General features: G+C 36.1%; 1 protein-coding gene across 1 annotated transcript in view; it reads right to left on the reverse strand.

Moving 5' to 3' along the window:
* Nucleotides 1-8,389, reverse strand: part of HIF1A (hypoxia inducible factor 1 subunit alpha) — a 44,407-nt gene extending 36,018 nt beyond the window's left edge. The window contains 1 exon segment of the mRNA XM_079125856.1: nucleotides 8,020-8,389. Coding sequence (XP_078981982.1) covers nucleotides 8,020-8,054 — 35 coding nt within the window. The 5' untranslated portion in view covers nucleotides 8,055-8,389.
* Between the last annotated feature and the right edge of the window lie 13,151 nt (nucleotides 8,390-21,540).

Raw genomic sequence — 21,540 nt, forward strand, 5'->3', positions numbered from 1 at the left:
ACAAGAAAACTAAGCCACAGAGAAGTTACATAATACAGAGAAGGTAAGTCACAACTAGTTAGAAACAGAATTAGGTTCAAATGCAGTCATTTTACTAACACCAGTACTTTTAGTCATGAAGAAATATTGCCTCTGTGGTGCCTCTAAGATATACGGTAGAAAACAGTGGATCAAAATACTATTTGAAAACATTTAGAATGCAAAAAATACTCATAGAAAGTGAGAAAGGATATAAAAGTATGTCCAACAGTATAATTTTAGCTCATGAAAACATGTATGTACACACACTAAAAAAATGGAACATGGGAAAATATTAACTAGTTATTGCTAAGTGATACAATTATAAGCATATTTTTCTATATATGAATTTATATTTTTCTAATGTTATGATTTTGAACAGATGTTTTAAATTATATATATATGTATATATATCCCCCCCCCGTTACATTCATTGTACCTTGTTCATAATAACAATACATTAGAAACATACTGCTGGAAACAGTGGTGCACACCTATAATCCCAGACTCCAGAGACTGAGGCAAAAGAATTACGTTTGAAGCCATCCTCAATTTGGCAAGATTCTGTCTAAAAATAAAAAATAAAAAGAGCTAGGGGATGTAGTTCTGTGGTAGGGAGCCCATGAATTAGATAGACAAGATAGACCCCAAATGTTCATCAATTAGGAATGACTATACAAATTATGATACGTCCACACCAACGGATGTTATGCCATAAAAAGAATGAAATAATTCTTACACTAGCAATGAAAGAGAACCAAGACATAATGTTAAAGAAAAAATGATTAAATGAGGTAATATATGTAAGATACTCGAGGTAGCAGAACAAATTATGTTCTAAATTGTGTATAATAAATTATGTAAATGAAAAGGATCTACTAGAGACACACTAAATTATTAAGAATAATTTTTTGAGCAAAGCAATAATGGTGATTGTGGTGGTAGAGGTGGTAAAGGGGACTTTTAGTTTTTACTCTATGTATTTATAGTTAAAGAATTTATACAATGAGAACAGATACATGTATCATTTGTGTAATTTTTAAAAAGAAAAGAAAAACTTTATTAGTAGGGCAATGTTAAATCATTTGTATAACACTACAAACAAGTGTGTACATATGTGTGTACTCGTGTGAACGATATTCTCGAAGAAGGGCTGCACTGCAGTCTGGTTATATGAAACATAAAGGCTACATCTAAAGTGTATGTAAATTCTCCATGAGAGTGTGGAATTTTCTTATTTTACTGTAATAGAACTGAACCAAATACTTTCCTTAAGGTTGTAAACAGGGTACAAGAATTGTTAATTCAAAGCCTCTAACGCTAAGGTGGTATTTAAACAATCTGCTCCCATGGCTGACTCTTCCAGTAGATTATACATTTTTTTCGAAGAACATTTCCATTATAGCTTTGTTATATTATCAATACCAAGCGCCTGCAGAACAACAGCTATCATTTATATTGCATTTATTGTGTCACATATTATTTTAAGGATACACACAGTCACTCTTAACATACGTTAAATACTGAGTTACTTTCAAGGTCTACTTAGTACATGTTACACAGCTATATTTATTAAGGAAATATGTTCGCCAGCCAGTTCTAATAAGTACTGAAAATATCTAAAAGGGTGACAAAAATTAAAATTCAAGCTGGGCATGGTGGCACACACCTGTAATCCCAGCGGCTCTGGAGATTGAGGAAGGAGGATTGTAAATTCAAAGTCAGCCTCAGCAACTTAGTGAGGCCCTAAGCAACTCGATGAGACCCAGCCTCTAAATAAAATACAAAAAAAGGGCTGGGGATGTGGTTAAGTGCCCCTGGGTTCAATCTCCAGTACAAAAATAAATAAATAAAATAAAATTCAAGATTGAATACTATTCTAAAGTAGCAGATTCTCAAACATAAGAAAATTACTATGAAAAAGTAGATATAGAACAGACAATACTTGTTAAAAAAAAAAAAACCCACCCTTCTAAAACCTTAAAATTCTGTTTGTCCAATTATTAAGTTGTTCATTCAAATACTAAAAGCACAGTGGTGTGCCAGTATTCCCTTTTACATCACAAATTTTAAAATTCAATCTATTTGGGATCTTGCCCATGGAAACATGTATCTGATTTTATAATGGAAAAAGGGAGGAGGGGTCAATTTAAAGAAATTTGCTTAACACATAAATCTACAAGAAAAGATTCATAAATAAAGAAATATATCCCAACCCTTAAATATCTCAAGTTTCTGCCTTTAAACTTTTCATTTAATTTTACTATAGTGTTTTGCAGTTGGAAAAATGTATTCTCACAGACTAGTAGGAAAAGCAAGGAGAGAGCACATGCCACTAAGTAAAAACTCCTGTATGAATAGACATTTTCATATTAATTTGCCTAAACATATTGTGACTTTTAAAACAACTAAGTGAAGAACTAAGAATAACCTATGTTCTATCGTTGAATTTTCCCATTTATGAGATAATACATTTTCAAAATCATATCTGGAAATAATCCTTATGTTTAATATTATGATCAAATAAAACTTAAAAATGAAGAAACACTCAAAATGACTGTTGACATTACCAGAAGAAATAAGAGGTAACATCTACGGGACAGTTTTATAAAAATGTTGCTTCAATTTGTCTTAAATATTTGAAAACAAAGTTACTAAGTAAATGTAACTTTATCAACAATAAAACAACAGAGGTATACACCATGCACCATTTTACACTAAGTAATTTTTCTGAAAAAGTACTGGTAGACCAAATCTTGTCAACAGAAAAATTTAATTCCCTTACAGAGGTGCTTAACATCATTTGTGTTAAAGCTTCCACTGGGAAACATTTTTTTTAAGTCATCTTCAAGTTTGTTGATTTATTAACAAACCTTAAAAACACAATCATTTCAATATATCCATCAGAATGGCTACTACTCAAAACAAAACATAACAAATGAATCAACAAAAACCCTGCTACACCCCCATAAAATCAGAAAATAAGTGCTGGGGAGGATATGGAGAAATAGGAACCCTTCTGCACCATTACTGAGAATATAAAATGGTGAAACTGCCTAAAAAAATTAAAAATAGAGCTGCCACACGATCCAGCAACCTCACCAGAAACATATCCAAAATAATTGAAAATAGGACCTCAAAGAGATATTTACACACTCAGGGCTCCTAGCAGCACAATGGCCAAGAAATAAAAGCAACCCAAGTATTCACCAATAAATAAATGATATAGTATGTACATAAAATGGAGCATAATTCAGTCTTAAAGGGATACTATGATACATGCTATAAGGATGAACCTTGAGGACTTTGTCCTAAGTGAAATATGCCAATCTCAAAAAGATATAAATTTAATAAGGTATCTAGAATAGTCAAATCTGTATACCAACAATTTAAGTTTTACAAGATGAAAAAGTTTTGGAGATTGATCACACAACAATGTGAATATACTTAATCCTATTGCACACTTAGTAATGATTAGGATGGGAAAACACTACCATCACTTCAGGAGCTATGGGGGGGGGGTCAATGAGTTAATCACTTAACTTATTATTAACTTTTATTTTTATTTACTTATTTATTTGTATACTGGGTATTAAACCCAGGGTACTCTACCACTCAGCACTTTTTTTAAATTTGAGATCCTCCTGCCTCAGCCTCCTAAGTAGCTGATTTCAGGCATGTGCCACCACACCAGGCTTGTGTTTAATCAATTTTGAATTCTATATATTAAAATTTTCTAAAAGGACCATGTCTGGCAAACAGCTGTGGCTTATTAACTTTTGTTGCAGAAATATGGGAAAAAATGGCTTATTAATTTTTATTGCAGAAAACATTAATTTTAATATCAAACTCTATGCACAGTTAATTTTTTTAAAAGAATGGTTGCTTTATTTGTCAACCTTATTGAACTCCATTTATTTTATTTTATTATTATTTTTTTGTGGTGCTAGGGGTCAAACCTAGGGCCTCCTGGATGCCAGGCGAGCACTCTCCACCGACCCACATTCCCAGTCACACAAATAGTTATCTTGATCCTTCAAGAGACAGAGGAATAAAAACTATTTTCTAAATTCCAAAACCAATAGTTAATTTAAACATTTTTATTTACTTTTACCAAAAATACTGATCAACAAGAAAGTTGGCTTGTCTTAGTTTCGTATTCTTTCTAACCCTTCAGAATAAAGCATAAAACATACAGAACACATACATCATGAGCTACAGAAGGTTGGGTAAAATCAACCAACTAAATAAAGTGAAAAGAAAACAAACTTTCTTCTTGTAAATTAAAGTTAATTTCTTGACAGGAAACTAATCCAACAACACATTTAAAAATATAAATTATCTGCCCCTGGTTGATAAACAGCCTGCTTTAACAATCTTAATTAAGAAAGGGCCAGTATTTCAAGTATCTACTTTATTAAAAATTGCATTTAAGAAGAGACATCTATGTAAAAGCACAGTAATGTAACTTTAATCTTGAACATCTATGTATGGAAACATTTTACTCTACCACCAAGCATCATGAACAGTTTTGAGTTCTTAAAATAAAAGAAAGATCAGGGACTAACCCATCTTAGCCTCCTACACATCATTCTTGACATAGGACAATAGAATGTAACCACAAAATCTAAACCGAGCTCAGACATCATTAGAGCCACAAAGGCAATGGAAGTTAACAGGTAGACTGGACTTTCTCTAAACTGCTTTGCACTGGACAAGAGGAGTGAAGTGCAACACTTTAAAACAAATGGATAGTTCTATAAACACACACTGGTAAAAGAGTGCACCAATATAGATTTCATACAAATTGAGACACAAAAATCAAATAAAAAATACAAGCTTGAAGCCTTGACTTGAGAAGGAAGCCAATGGTCTTAACTCTGGGGCAATTCAAAAGCAATAGACAGTTTTTCTACCCTCTAGGATCTTCATCAACAGTATTTTATCACATCATCTTTAATGAAAATTAATATTCAGAAAATTATCTAAACTTTGGCATCAGAACAAAAAAATGTCGTTAAGTTACTGTCAGTTCTAAAACTGTAATACGGTGCACATATCTTGATGAAATAAATGGCATGACTAGTATATGTCATGCTGTGTATGTCTGACTCTAGAGTTCAGAGTAAATTCAAAGTAGCCCGTTTTGGTAGAAAACATTGGGGTGAGGAATTGTGAAGAGGTCGCCTATGACAGATCAGATACTCAAGAAAAAGAACTGATGCTAGATGCCAATATGGCCCAGGGATGTACTGCTTTAACAAGAAAGAACAGTTTTTCAAGCTCTGGCTCCAATGTTAGCTTTTCCATTTTTAAGAGATATAGAAAAGATGAAGACAGAAAAAAAAAAAAATTAAAAGAAATATTTGAAAGATTTTGCAAAATAGGCTTAAGTGTTGCTTAAATGAAAAGTAGAACTGTAATAGGTATCACTTATTTTTAAGTACACAAAGTGTTACCTAGTCGCCTATTCCTGGCATTGTCCTACTAAGTACTTAAAATGAATTACTTCATTTAACCTTCACAGTAACTGCTAAAACACTTATCATTTCAAAAGGAGGGAACAGTTTCAGAAGTATTCAGTAACTTGCCCAAACTCACAAGTGGGAAAGGCTGGGATGCTTAACTAGGAGGTATCTACCTCCATATCCTAAGGTCTAAACCACCAGCATGCAGATTCTTCAAACAAGAGGAAAACCAAAGTAAAATCGTAACAAGAAAAAAAGTTTACTAACAAATGAAAAAGCTTCTTGACTTTTAATGAACAAAGTTAAGGAAATTAAGAAATGTCTATTCTCAGAGATTTTACTTTAATGATCCAATAACTATTTGTTTTGGAAAACTGAGGGAGTTTGGCCTGAAGCCTGAAACAGAACAATGAACCTCTTGACATTCCTTTGAAATCTAAAAACCTATAAGCATGTGCTATTAAGTAAGTGCAGCCCCAACATGAAATGCCCATGTTAAATCTATTAAATATACTGTTCTGATTTCTTCCAATTCTCTGGGTTTTGAGTTTCCTGAGCCTTTTTTAAAACACAAAATTGTTTCCCCCATCCCAACTTCAAGAACTCATTTAAATAGGATAAAAGGCAAGAAGAAAATCCCCACCCCTCAATCTCCTATCTTTCAAAAAACCTTAGTTGCAAAAGGACAGCTTTAATAAGCAGCATCTAAAAGTTGAGTAGTCGCTACTTACTGTTATTATTTTTTTAGTTACATTAGGAATCTCTTTATTAAGAAATATAATCCCATCTTATCATCTGATCCAAGGTTTATAAATTTTCAAATGAGAAAATTTTAAATAATAGATGGGACTGAGGAAAATCTGCAAAAACTAATTTAGAATCGGAGCTGATGCACACAGCTAAGTCATTCATTCATTCCTTTTGAATCTGTTTTTAATATTCTTAACTGATGAATGGCAAAGAAATGAATACAATATAACATAAAAAGGGAAGTGACTGGTGCATAACAATGCATTGTATTAAATGTAACTCAGCATATAGTAAGGAGAATTGCACTACATAGAGGTAATCTACCTTTGGTTTACAATACAGCAGCCTCATCACTTCATCAAAAGCATTGTAATCACTTCTGCGAAATTAATTGCAATTCTAGTAACTCATGAATTACATCTAGAACTGTTTGTTCACTTTTTAATTTTCTAAGGGCTTTCTTTGGTGTGTACAAACTGAGAACTTGAAACCTTTACAGAATAAGGACCAAGACATGCAATCTACAAAAACAGCAAGAATATAAACAAGTTTATCTTCTGCTGAAACTGATAAGGGAAGTTAATCTCTCCCAGAAAGAGTGGAAGGACTTAACAGTAAAGCCAGTGTACTAACCACAACTCTCACTATAAATCTTGAATTCCTTAAAATGATTTCCTCAAGGTTAAAATTTTTAAGTAGACAAAACTGTGTGTTGGGGCGGGGGATCGCTCTTAATACCACTGCCTCGAATCACAATTTTTAATCCTTCTATAATGTGCTCCTTAGACTCAAACCTTATTAAGTTCTAACAGAATGATTATTTACTTAGGCTGTATGTTGAAGGCATACACTTCGATTTCAGGAAAAACGAGGTAGTTGTAAAAAAATTGCGACACTTTTGTATTTCGTTTGCTGTAATCATATACTATTTTTCAATCTCATTAACATTGTTTGCTTAAGTTTAAACATTTTCACTACAATATTTTCAAGAACGAATGGAGCATATATTCACTTATAATGTCTGAGCTCTCGTGACAGGTGATACAAATATAAGTATCCAAATGTGAAGTTTCTGTTTAAAATGTTGCTATTTTCCCAAATTCCCGTTACTGTGACCCTGAGACTAGGCAAGTTCTTCAAGGCAATTAAAACAAACGAAACAAAACCTGCACGTGCAAACTAAAAAGTTAGCATCTTGAAGCCATCGCAATAAATCCCTAATGCACAAAGGCAAAGGCACCCTCCGCGGCTGGACCAGACCGCAGGCGACCACGCGAACCCCTCGGTCGGGAACCGAGGCCCCGACCCCACTGGGAAGCCAGCGCCGGCGTGCAGGGTCCGCCCCGGGGCCGAGTTTTCAATGGAACTGGAGAGGATGGGGGCGGGAAGGAGCGGAAGCTCGGGGTGCAAACGGCGACCGAGCCGCGGCTCATTTCTCTTCCCGGGGTTTCAAGGCTGGGTCAAGTCCCCTCCGAATGGGACACAGAGCAAGCTGGGTTTCGGAGGCGGCAGGGTGGGCAGCGCAAGGCCCCCGCGGCCGGGGGACGACCGAGCACAGCGCAGACCCCAGCCCCTGAAAGCACTTTCCAGGCGTCTCCCACCCCCCACGACAAGATGGCGACGTGGACAGCGGGGGAGCCCGGCCCGCGAGGTTGGGGGAAAGAGAGGGAGGGGAGAAGCAGAAACAAAAAGGCCTGCCCCCCAGGAACGCCGCGGCGGGCCGGGAGCCCGGGGCGGCCCGGGCGCCGACGGGGAAGGCGGCCGGCCGAGGGAAGGGGCTTACTTTTTCTTGTCGTTCGCGCCTCCGGCGCCCTCCATGGTGAATCGGTCCCCGCGATGCCTTCACGGCCGGCGGCCCCCAGGCTCGCTCCGGCCTAAGCACTGGCTCCCTCCACACGCGGAGAGAAAAGAAGAGCAAGTCCAGAGGCGGGGGGTGCGAGGCGGGAAACCCCTCGTGAGCCCAGAGGTGGGAGGAGCAGGCGGCAAGAGCAGGGATCCGGGTCTGGCTCAGCCTCTCCTCCGGCTGCTTGTCAAGGCCTGGCCCAACGCACTGGCCGAAACCGCGACGAGGTCGGTCCTCGCGTCCCCTCAGACGAGGCGGCTCTGTGCACTGAGGAGCTGAGGCAGTGAGCGGCAGGGGGCGGGCAAGGGCGGAGGCGCGCTCGGGCGCGCGGGGAGGGGAGCGGAGGGAGAGGAGCGCTCCCGCCCGCCGAGCCCGGCGCGCGCTCCCGCAGTCCCGCCTCACCTGAGGGGGAGGCGGGTTCCCCGAGAGCCAATGGCTAGCGGCGCAGGCGGCCAGTCCCCACCCCAGCCCACGTTGCTCGCAACCAATCAGGAGGCGGTCAGCTGAGGCACAGCTGGGACGCTCTGCCTCGCTCACGTGCTCGTCTGTGTGCAGCTGGGAAGAGAGAGAAAGGGGTTAGGGGTGCGGCTGAGCCCGAGTCTGGGGACTCTGCGCCTTCTTCCAGGGAAAGCCGTGGTTGGCTTCGGGAGGCGCTGCTGAGAAGGGATTCGGTTGCCAAGTCCCAAGTCTGCATCACATTTTCCTGTTCTTAGTGCAGTAATATAAACCTCGCGGTCTCTTTCTCCTCAGAGTCAGTGCTGGTCAGGATTGCCCGCCCAGCTCTTCTGAGTTAGCAGTTGAAAAAAAAGTAGACTTTGTGTCGTGGCAGCAAGCATTTTGGTGACTTTCACAGATGTGTCATGGAAGGGTAGTTCCTTGCTAGTTACCCAACCGCGGGCCTGTGTCAACCAGCGCACTCTGCCGTAGAACACCTGGGAACTCCTTATGTCCATTAAGTTTTTCTGTAATGAAGATTGATTACTGAACAAATGCAAATTAAAATATAAAATAAACGCCTCTTGCTGTAAATTCTTCACGGAAAGTAAAGTTGCAGGTTTCCCTTAAAATTTGAAACTATTTTGAACATTTACAAATAAACATTTCTGGCGCTAATTGAGAACATAAAATTGAATTTCAGGGAAGAGAAGGGAAAATAGTTTTAGACAGACTTTTATTTTGCATTCTTGTCTCTTTTAAAAGAGCCAAAGATAATCTTAAATGAATTCGGAAAAGTGGGGAGACTATCTTAATTTTGAGACTTCCCGCTTTGAGTTCATTGTGTAAACTAGAGAACAGAGGGGAAGAATTCTCCAAACCTTCCCGGAGACCAGGGCAGGGGACTGTCCAACCAGTTAACTTAATAGGGGGTATTTCCTGTTTTCTAATATGACTTCAGAGGATACTGAATAAACTTTATCACTTTTTTTCTTTGAAATCATACATTTTAGGATTGTCAGTCTTTTTTACGTTTTAAAAATGTATTTTGATCTCAACAAAGAAGCACTGTTCATATAACTTTACTTGACACTAGATTAGTTTACTTCTCATCTTTATTAGTGTGTTGTTATAATCTAGCTTTGGGTTGTATATTAATGTGGCTTCCTGTGGTGGATTCAAATTACATTTCCAGGTAAAAACACTGCAATGTAACATTGCATCCAGCTCTGATAAGACACCAACCAAGGCCTACAGCACTGTTTTTAAACTGGTAAATAGACTCATAAAGATGTTTGCAGATTGATCTTACATGTATTTTTGTTTTCAGAACTCTAAACTAAATGGTATACATTCTCTAAAAATACCATTGGAAATATCTGAAAAGTGGCAATGATCAAAAATAATTACTTGTTTTTTTTTTAAATTATGGAAAGAAATTATTCCACATATTAGGAATATTTTAGTGTAACATTCTGAAAATGTAGTGTTAAGAACAACAGTTCCAGAATCAAGAGTGAGCTATAATACAGTCTCTGATATTAGCATATCATTTAAATTCTCTGTGCCTTTTATTTTTCATTTGTAAAATGGGAAAATAGTATTTATGCTACAGAATTATGTATGATTAATGTGATAATACACATAAAGCACTTGGAACCATATGCGACATTCTGGAAGCAATCAGTGAATGCTGGTGGTCTCATTTTCATTATTCTTATTATCCCCAAATTTGTGCCTTGGCCAGCAGTAATTACTTGAACTTTTGCTACATTTAGTTCATTTTAATTATTCAAGAATGTCAATATGTTCGTCCAGATTCACGTTACCTATTTTCATTGGAACTGCCTAGAGTGTTCCCACCCTCAGATTTGAGGATGCTTTTGGACATCTTCAGTCATTTCCTTTCTCTTAATACTTGTAAGCAAAAATCTTTGGTCATTGAGTAGGCTGTAATATATAATGTTTGTGACATCAAAAAATGAGCATATCATAATAGCACATATAAATCCCTCAAAATTTTTGTGATCATTTCAAAAAAGTTTGAACAATGATAATTCAATCAAAAGATATTTTTGAATATTCATTAAACTTGCCCTAAAGTTCAATTTTCCTTTCCAATGATGTATAAAGTATGATATTTTATATAAGTACAGATATGAACATGGCAAGCAGTTTAATTCAATCAAGTAGTTTTTATATTATTTAAAGGAGTCAAATAGTAGCCCCCAATTCATTTCATCTTTTAATGTAACAGAATCTTGATAACATTTTAAATCACCTCTTCACAACTACCTATTAATAAATGCATATAGGTTATTACTGTATATCTTGATGAACAGTGTTATTTAATCACTATTAATCTTTTTTTTTTTTTTGCACAATGTGTTTTTTCATTTTTGTTTGTTTCATGTATAAAACAAAAAAAAAGTAAAAAGGAAATTTTCTAAATGTACCCCCACTTTTAAGGGGAAAGGTGCGGTACAAAAGAAAAGCAAGAAGAAGATATTAATTTTAGCGATTCACAGATTCCACTTACAAAACTGGCTTACCAAGATAGGCATAAAAGAAACATGAATACATTTAAAAACATTTGAGATACACAAACCATGTTCTATGATTACAGTGAAATTAAATTAGATTCACTATTAATCTTTGTAAATGTTCAAGGTTCATTCTAACTCACTTTGGAGAACTTTCTAAGTAGTCTTCAGGCTTACTGGCAAATGACTCCATTGACCCTTCACCCATATTTACTAAGAATTGGACTGATTCAGAGGAAGCAACACTTTAATTTTGGAATACTACCAAGAAATGTGGAACTTTGAGTTTTTTAAAAGTGAACTGTGTCAAATGTACACGATTTAAAGTATATTAAACTCTATAAGAAGACCTAGTATACAATAAGTGACTCTTGGCTTATTATTACTCTTAGATTCCCCACCCCCTTTCTTCAACCTATTCATAACAAGAACAACCACCAAAAAAAAAAAAAAAAAAAAAAAAAAAAAAGTGTAACATTAGAAAGGAAAGTAGGCATTAAAATTTTTGTTCTTTCAAGAATCAAAATAAAATAAATATGTAGATTTGTCTGAGTGTATGGAGAATATGAATAGACTGGAAATTGACACTAGCAGTTTTCAATTGTGATAGACATTCTCACCATGAATTTGCAAGGAATGCCCAGGGATTTCCAGTTTCCTATTCCACATGTGAAGAGCTTGCACACTGTCACTCTCACCCTCATGACAAGGAAAAAAGCTAAACAATCTATCTACAACTCTTCTTAGATCTACCAGAGAATCGGGGAAACTCCTACCCTGAAAAATGGAGAGACAAACCGCAGATACCAAAGGATCACAGTTTGCAGGGAGTAGAAACCAGTATCACAACTAGAGCCAATAACTATAGAAACTCTTTAAACTGTAATTGAGGAGTTGCTGGAGGCTTCACGTAGACTATGGAGAATTAAAAAACTCCAAATGGACTCAGCCTAAAGGCCCTCAACACAGTTTACTTATTATTTATTTATTTTTAAACTTTCCTGAGTTTACCTCTAGAAGCACCAGATTCTCTAAGGATCTGAGAAGAATCTTCTTTTGTTTTTGACACAGGATGGGGAAAGCCCTTTAAAAATACTCCCAGAGCTCTGTCTTCTCAACAAGGCCTGCCCTCAAGGGATATGATTTTATCAGAGCCTAGCCACGTGGGGTTTACCAAAGCCTAACCAATCTAAGAAAAAGTAATGATTCAACTCCAGCCAGCTCTAGGCTTTCAAATGGAAGAAGAGAAAAACTCATTCCTCTTACTAACAAAGACCTAACCATAGAATTCTACCCAACACCCCCTCACCTGACCACCACATCATAAGAGCTCCTGGATAGTAACAGGACATTACAGCTAAAAGAACTCACGCCTCAGGCACTATTTTAAGAGCCTTAGAACATTCAAAGACAACATGGGAAACAAAAACAAGGACACTCAAGGAATATTTAGTCTGCCCCAGAAAGAAGTAATAGCTTACTCATAGTCAGACAAAAATGAAGCCTCCCTTACCTGATACTGCATGTCTGGCTTTCAACAAGAAGCAGTAAAAGGCAAAAACTAGATTTTCCCATTTATAAGACAGTACATTTTCAAAATCATATCTTGAAATAATATTTGTTTAATATTATGATCCAATGAAATTTTGAAATAAAGAAATATTTATATTGACAGTTGAAATCACCAGAAGAACTAAAAGACAACATCTTGGGGAGTTTTTTTTTTTTATATATATAAAAGTGTCATTTCAATTTCTGTCTTAAATTTTTGAAACCAAATTTACTATGTAAATGGAAATAATAGACGTATAGAATAATATGTATACACCATTTTACACTAAGTAATTTTTCTAAAAAGGTAATGGTAGACCAAATCTTTCTAATTGACCAGAAAATTTAATTCCCATTTTAGAGGTACTTAACAGTCATGTTGGTTAAAAACTTCCACTGGCAAACATTTTTTAGTTACCTTCAAGTTTGTTGGTTGTAACAAACCCTAAAAACACAATTACTTCAATGTAGCCATCAGGGTGGCTACTGCCCAAAAGAAAACAAAGCGTAACAAATAAACTAACAAAAATCCTGCACACGCCCACAAATTCAGAAATATGTGTTTGGGAGGATATGAGAAACAGAGACCCTTGTGCACTATTAGTGGGAATATAAAATGGTCCAAACGCTTAAAAAAAAATCAAGAATATAGTTGCCATATGATCCAGCAACCTTATTTTCAACAACCTTACCAGTACCCAATCTGAAGAGCAACCCAAACACCAGAACCAGATTCAGAGATTTAGAATTATTAAGACCAGGAATTTAGAACAACCAATTAATATGCCAAGGACTCTACCCAAGCCCAACATCATTCTAAATGGAGAAAAATTGAAAGCATTCCCTCTAAAAACTGGAACAAGACAGGGATGCCCTCTTTTACCACTTCTATTCAACATCGTCCTTAAAACTCTAGCCAGAGCAATTAGACAGACCAAAGAAATTAAAGGGATACGAATGGGAAAAGAAGAACGCAAACTATCAATATTTGCCGACAACATGATTCTATATTTAGAGGATCCAAAAATTCCACCCCGAATCTTCTAGAACTAATAAATTAATTCAGCAAAGTAGCAGGATATAAAATCAACTCATAAATCTAATGCTTTTCTATTCATAAGTGATGAATCCTCTGAAAGAGAAATCAGGAAAACTACCCCACTCATAATAGCCTCAAAAAAAAAAAAAAAAAAAACAAAAACAAACAAACAAACAAAAAAAAAAACCACATGGGAATCAATCTAACAAAGGAGGTGAAAAACCTCTGCAATGAGTACTACAGAACACTAAAGAAAGAAATTAAAGAAAAACCTTAAAATATGGAAAGATCTCCCATGCTCTTGGATAGGCAGAATTAATATTGTCAAAATGGCCATACTACCAAAAGTGTTACACAGATTCAATGCAATTCCTATTAAAATCCCAAGGACATTCTTCATAGAAATAGAAAAAGCAATCATGAAATTCATTTGGAAAAATAAGAGACCCAGAATAGTCAGAGCAATTCTAAGCAGGAAAAGTGAAGCAGGAGGCATCACAATACCAGACCTTAAACACTACTGTAGAGCAATAGTAACAAAAATGGCATGGTATTGGCACCAAAATAGACAGGCAGACCAATGGTACAGAATAGAAGACACAGACAAATCCACATAAATACTGTTTTCTCGTACTAGACAAAGGTGCCAAAAATATACAATGGAGAAAAGAGCCTGTTAAATGGTGCTGGGAAAACTGGAAATCCATATGCAGTAAAATGAAATTAAACTCTCTCTCACCTTGCACAAAACTCAACTCAAAATGGATCAGAGATCTAGGAATTAGACTAGAGACCCTGCACCAAATAGAAGAAAAAGCAAGCCCAAATCTTCATCATGTTGACTTAGAACCAGACTTTCTTAACAAAACTCCCAAATCACAAGAAATAAAAACAAGAATCAATAAATAGGATGGATTCAAACTACAAAACTTTTTCTCAGCAAAGGAAACAATCAATAATGTGTAGAGAGAGCCTACAGAGTGGGAGAAAATCTTTACCACATGCACTTCAGATAGAGCACTAATCTCCCGAATTTATAAAGAAGTCATACACTCATGCATTGTTGGTGGAACTGCAAATTGGGTACAAACCACTCTGTAAAGCAGTGTGGAGATTCCTAAGAAAACTTGGAATGGAATCAGCATTTGACCCAGCTATCCCACTCGTAGGTTTATACCCAAAGAACTTAAAATCAGCATACTTCCATAATGCAGCCATATCAATGTTTATAGCAGCTCAATTCACAATAGCTTGAATGCAGAACCAAACTAATTGCCCTTCAATAGATGAATGGATCAAGAAACTATGGTATATATAAATAATGGGATATTACTTGGCCATAAAGAAGAATAAAATTATGGCATTTGCCGGTAAATGGATAGAGTTGGAGAATATCATGCTAAGTGAAATAAGCCAATCCCCCAAAACCAAAGGCCAAATGTTTTCTCTGATAAATGGATGCTGATACATAACAGGGGTGGGGGGGGTGGGGGGGTAAGGGAAGAATGGAGGAACTTTGAATTGTATAGAGGGAAATGAGGGGAGGGGATGGAGAGAAAGAGAGATGGTGGAATGAGACAGACATCATTACCCTATGTACATGTATGATTACACGAATGGTGTGAATCTACATCATGTACAACCATAGAAATGAAAAATTGTACTCCATTTGTGTACAATGAATCAAAATGCATTCTGCTGTCTTGTATAACTAATTAGAACAAATAATAAAAAAAAAAAGAGAAAAAGTGCACAGCATACAAGACCAGATGGGCAATTAAGCACAGACACAAAAGCGCCAAGAAAGATCAAAAAGAAAGTGCTAGAAATAAGAAACAAAAGAACAAAAATAAAGAATGCCTTTAATGGGCTCATAGATAGACCAGACACAGCCCTTGAAAGAATGAGTGAGCTTGAAGACACGTCAATACAAACTTCTAAAACTAAAATGCAAAGAAAAAATAATGAAAAAGAACAGAATTCTCAAGAACTGTGGGTATAGGACAATGGCCAAAAGTGTAACCTAATTATGATGGAAATACCAGAGCAGAAGAGAGAAAAAGAAATACTTCAAGAAACAATGACTGAAAAATTTCCAAAATTAATTACAAATATCAAACCACAGTTCCAAGAATCTCAGAGAAACCAACCAGGATGAATACCAAAAAAAAAACAATTACACAGAGGCACAGTGTATTCCAACTTTGGAAAAATTAAAGTCAGATAAATGTCATTCACTATATCAATAGACTTAAAGTCAAAAATCACATGATTATTTCAATAGATGCAGAAAAAGCATTTGATAAAATACAGCACCCCTTCATGCTCAAAACACTAGAAAAAATAGGGATAGTGGGAACATTCCTTAACATTGTAAAGGCCATTTATGCTAAGCCCACAGCTAATATCATTCTAAATGGTGAAAAACTGAAAGCATTCCCCCTAAAAACGGGAACAAGGCAGGGATGCCCTCTTTCACCACTTCTATTTAACATCGTTCTTGAGACTCTAGCCAGAGCAATTAGACAAACCAAAGAAATTAAAGGGATACGAATTGGAAAAGAAGAACTCAAACTATCCCTGTTCGCTGATGACATGATTATATATTTAGAGGAACCTGGAAATTCCACCAGAAAACTCTTAGAACTCATAAGTGAATTTAGTAAAGTAGCAGATTACAAGATCAATGCTCATAAATCCAAAGCATTTTTATACATAAGTGATGAATCTTCAGAAAGAGAAATTAGGAAAACTACCCCATTCACAATAGCCTCGAAAAAAATAAAATACTTGGGAATCAATCTCACAAAAGAGGTGAAAGACCTCTACAATGAGAACTATACAACATTAAAGAAAGAAATTAAAGAACACCTTAGAAGATGGAAAGATCTTCCATGTTCTTGGATAGGAAGAATTAATATTGTCAAAATGGCCATACTACCTAAAGTGCTATACAAATTCAATGCAATTCCAATTAAAATCCCAATTGTGTACCTTACAGAAATAGAGCAAGCAATTATGAAATTCATCTGGAAGAATAAGAAACCCAGAATAGCTAAATCGATCCTTAGCAGGAAGAGTGAAACAGGGGGTATTGCAATACCAGATCTTCAACTCTACTACAAAGCAATAGTAACAAAAACGGCATGGTATTGGTACCAAAATAGATCAATGGTCCTGAATAGAGGACACAGACACAAACCCAAATAAATACAATTTTCTCATACTAGACAAAGGTGCCAAAAATATGCAATGGAGAAAAGATAGCCTCTTCAACAAATGGTGCTGGGAGAATTGGAAATCCATATGCAACAGAATGAAACTAAACCCATATTTCTCACCATGCATGAAACTAAACTCAAAATGGATTAAGGACCTCAGAATCAGACCAGAGACCCTGCAGATTATAGAAGAAAAAGTAGGTCCAAATCTTCACCTTGTTGGTCTAGGATCAGACTTCCTTAACAGGACTCCCATAGCACAAGAAATAAAAGCTAGAATCAACCATCGGGATAGATTCAAACTAAAAAGCTTTCTCTCAGCAAAGGAAACTATCAGCAATGCAAAGAAAGAGCCTACAGAGTGGGAGAATATCTTTGCCAATCATACTTCAGATAGAGCACTAATCTCCAGAATCTATAAAGAACTCAAAAAACTCTACTCCAAGAATTCAAATAATCCAGTTGACAAATGGGCCAAGGAAATGAATGGACACTTCACAGAAGAAGATCTACAAGCAATCAACAAACATATGGAAAAATGTTCAACATCTCTAGTAATAAGAGAAATGCAAATCAAAACCACCCTAAGATTCCATCTCACCCCAATTAGAATAGCGATTATCAAGAATACGAGCAACAACAGGTGTTGGCGAGGATGTGGGGAGAAAGGTACACTCATACATTGCTGGTGGGGCTGCAAATTAGTGCAGCCACTCTGGAAAGCAGTGTGGAGATTCCTTAGAAAACTTGGAATGGACCCTCCATTTGACCCAGCTATCCCAGTCCTTGGCCTATACCCAAAGGACTTAAAATCAGCATACTACAGAGATACAGCCACATCAATGTTCATAGCTGCTCAATTCACAATAGCCAGACTGTGGAACCAACCTAGATGCCCTTCAATTGATGAGTGGATAAAGAAACTGTGGTATATATATACAATGGAATATTACTCAGCCATAGAGAATGATAAAATTATTATGGCATTTGCAGGCAAATGGATGAAATTGGAGAATATCATGCTAAGTGAGAGAAGCCAATCTCAAAAAGCCAAAGGACGAATGATATCGCTAATAAGTGGATGATGACACATAATGGGGGGGAGGGAAGGGTTAGTGTTAGGGTTAGAGTTAGGGTTAGGGAGGGGGGCAAGTATGGAGGAAGGAAGCACTGTATAGAGGGAAAAGAGGGGTGGGAGGGGCGGGGGGAAGGGAAAAATAACAGAATGAATCAAACAACATTGTTCTATGTAAACTTATGATTACACAAATGGTATGCCTTTACGCCATGTACAAACAGAGAAGCAACATGTATCCCATTTGTTTACAATAAAATAAAAAACAAAACAAAACAAAAAAAAAAACCTTGAAAGAAGGGGCCAGAAACACAGGAGTATTAGAGGAAACATATTACTTATGGAGAAGGATAAGAATTGCTTCAAACTTCTTTTCAGAAACTCTGCAGGCAAGAAGAGAGTGGAATTAAATAGTTAAAATGTTGGGGGTGGAAAAAAAACCCTCACCAATTAAGAATTCTGTATTCAGTGAAATTATCCTCCAAAAGAGTAACGGTATCCTTATTTATTCAAAAGGAAGTCTGGAAGACTTAGACAAATAAAATGGAGGAAATTTGTTGCCAACAGAGCTGCCTTCTGTGAAATGTTGAAAGAGATTCTTTAGAGAGAAAGAAAGGGAAGACATAATAGTAGGAATACATTAAAGGGAAATAAAATGTTTAATTTTTCTTACTTTAATTATTCTAACACATAGCAGTTTATTTAGAAAAATACTAGTTACAAGGTAATCTGGATTCTAGCTTATGGACATCAGTGTTAAAATGGACAGAAGGGAGGAACTGGGAGAACTATTGCAAGGTACTTACACTACCAGTAAGGCAGTATAATATTTAAAATTGGACTTGGATTAGTCATAGATGAATATTACAAACTCTAGGGCAATGATGAAAAAAAGTTAAGGCATAATGGGTAGGCTAAAGGAAGACAAATAGAAGAAATGTAGAATACCCCAAACCAAAGAAAACAGAAAAAGAGTAGGATATGAAAAAGAAATGAAGAACAAGGGCAGCAAAGAGAAGGAGAATTCCAAAGAATTAGAAAGAAAGAAAGAAAGGAAGGAAGGAAGGAAGGAAGGAAGGAAGGAAGGAAGGAAGGAAGGAAGGAAGGAAGGAAGACTCAAAACAAACCATTTATAGCAAGGTCATAGGATATAAGGTTAATATAAATAGAAAAATCATCTCTTTCCTATAAACAGCAATTAGCAGTTGGAATTTGAGTTAAAAACATAATACCACTTACATTAACATCAAAAGGGGGGGTAGAAGAGAGAGAAAAATAAATCTAACAAAATATGTATAAGAACTATATTAGGGAAATCATAAAGCTCTGATAAAAGAAATTAAAGGTAATCTAAATACAGGAAGAGATATTTCACATTCGTGGGTAGGAAAATACTATATTATTAAGATGTCATTCTTTCCCCAATTGATCTACAGATTCAGTGCTATCCAAATAAAAACCCAAGCAGGCTAATTCTGTGGGAATCAATCAATCAACATATTGATTCAGAAGTTTATATGGAAAGGCAAAGACAAGACCAGCTGATAGTGAAGAGGAACAAAACCAGAAGACTGACATTACTGAACATCAAGGCCTAATATAAAACTACAGTAATCAAGACATGATGGTATTGGCAAAGGCACAGACCAGAATCCAGAAGTAGACTCATGTAATTTGGAGAAAGAATAGGCATTTCCATGAGTGGTGCTGGATCAATAGGAACACTCACATGCAAAAGAAAAAAAAAAAAAAAAAGAATTGAGACTTTGACCTTATTACACATCTTACAAAAATGAGCTCAAAATGGTTCCTAGACCTACATGTAAAATGTCATATTATAAAATTTCTGGAAAATAACATAAGGTAAATTCCAGGTAAACTTGGGTTTGACAAAGCATCTTAAAAGGTTTTTTTCCCCTCCTGAAAAATACATTGCTGAGAAAACAAAAAGACAAGCTACATACTGGGAAAAACATTTGCAAAATACATTTCTGATAAATGATTTGTATCTGAGACATGCAAAGAATTCTTAAACCATGAAAATGTTGTTATACTCCATGTATGCATAATATGTCAAAATACATTCTCCCATCATGTACAACTAAAAAGAACAAATAAAAAAATAAAAATTTTCAAAAACCAAAGAACTCTTAAAACTCAACAATAAGGAAATAACCTGATTTAAAAGTGGGCATAAGATTTGAATGTAAAATGATACAACTACTTTGGAAGACACTTGGCCAGTTCATTGCAAAGCTGAACATAGTTTTAGCATATGACTCAGTAATTGTGCTCCTGGGTATTGAAAGATTACATGTACAAAATGTTTATAGGGAACTTTATTCATATTTGCTAAAAATTGGAAGCAACCAAAATCCATCAGTTGGTAAATGGATAAACTAGTTTATCTGTACAGTAGTATATTACTCAGCTATCAAGCCACCTAAAGACATGAATGAACCTTAAGTGCATGTTCCTAATTGAAGGAAGCCAATTTGAAAGCCTACATGTTGTATGATTCCAACTACATGACATTCTAGAAAGGGATAAATTATGGAGATAGTAAAAGATCAGTGATTGCCAGGAATGGAGGAGGAGAAAAGAGGGGTGCATAGGTGGAGTACAGGGGTTGTTTAGGACAGAGACACTATTTGGCTTGGGACTCCAATGGTGGACAAATGACCCACAATAAAATGCATAACACAAGACTGAAGTCTGTGGACTTTAGCTAATCAGCTAAACTATTGCAAGATGTTGATAACAGTGAATTTGGGGGTGGGGGAAGGTAAAAGCGATTATAGAAACTGTACTTCCAATTTTTTTTTCCGTAAGCTTAAGAAATAGCCTACTAATTAAAAGAAAAAAAGAGAGAGAAAGGAATAACCTTCCAAAGTCAGGTTTTCAAATCTTTCTGAATAAAGCAACAGGCCTAAATTTGTAGGATATATTTCTTTGGAAAGGAAAGTGATACCTAGATATTTTTCCAACATCAAAATCAGTTGGAAGATTCACAAAAGGCACAGCTTCATAAGATTTTCCATTTATAGAAAGGAAAGACATAAGGGAAAAGGGAACAGTCTCATCTTTGAAAATTAATGATAATACTCCCTCCTGACCTAGACACCTACATGATTTTAACATCTTTCTTCACTCATAAAATTTAAATTGTTACAGTCACCAACTTCAATAGCTAAAGAATAGCTACACTGGCTGTAGAAAGGTGAGTTCACTAATAAGCAGAAGGAAGATGTCTAAAAATCTGCCTCCCCCACTTTCTATCCCTTAGACCACACTAATATGCTGGTTTATTTAGAATGTATCATCGTTATCATATATCATAATTCAATATATATTAAGTATCCATTCTGTTTTGAGCCAAACATGATTTTTGTTTAATCTATGGGTTTGTGTGTTATTGTGAAGTGTGAGCTCCTTATGAGCAGGAACAGTTTTAATCTTGGCAGTCCAATAATCTGGGATTGGTACCCCACACATGAAAACAATAATTTCCTGAGTGTCCGATATATTCTAAGCCATGTGCTATTCATTTTAAATCTGCTTTTTCTTTTAGGAATTATTACATACCTATAAAGTAGG

The sequence above is a fragment of the Sciurus vulgaris genome, assembly GCF_902686455.1.
Source record: "Sciurus vulgaris genome assembly, chromosome: 2".
Taxonomy (NCBI): Eukaryota; Metazoa; Chordata; class Mammalia; order Rodentia; family Sciuridae; genus Sciurus; species Sciurus vulgaris.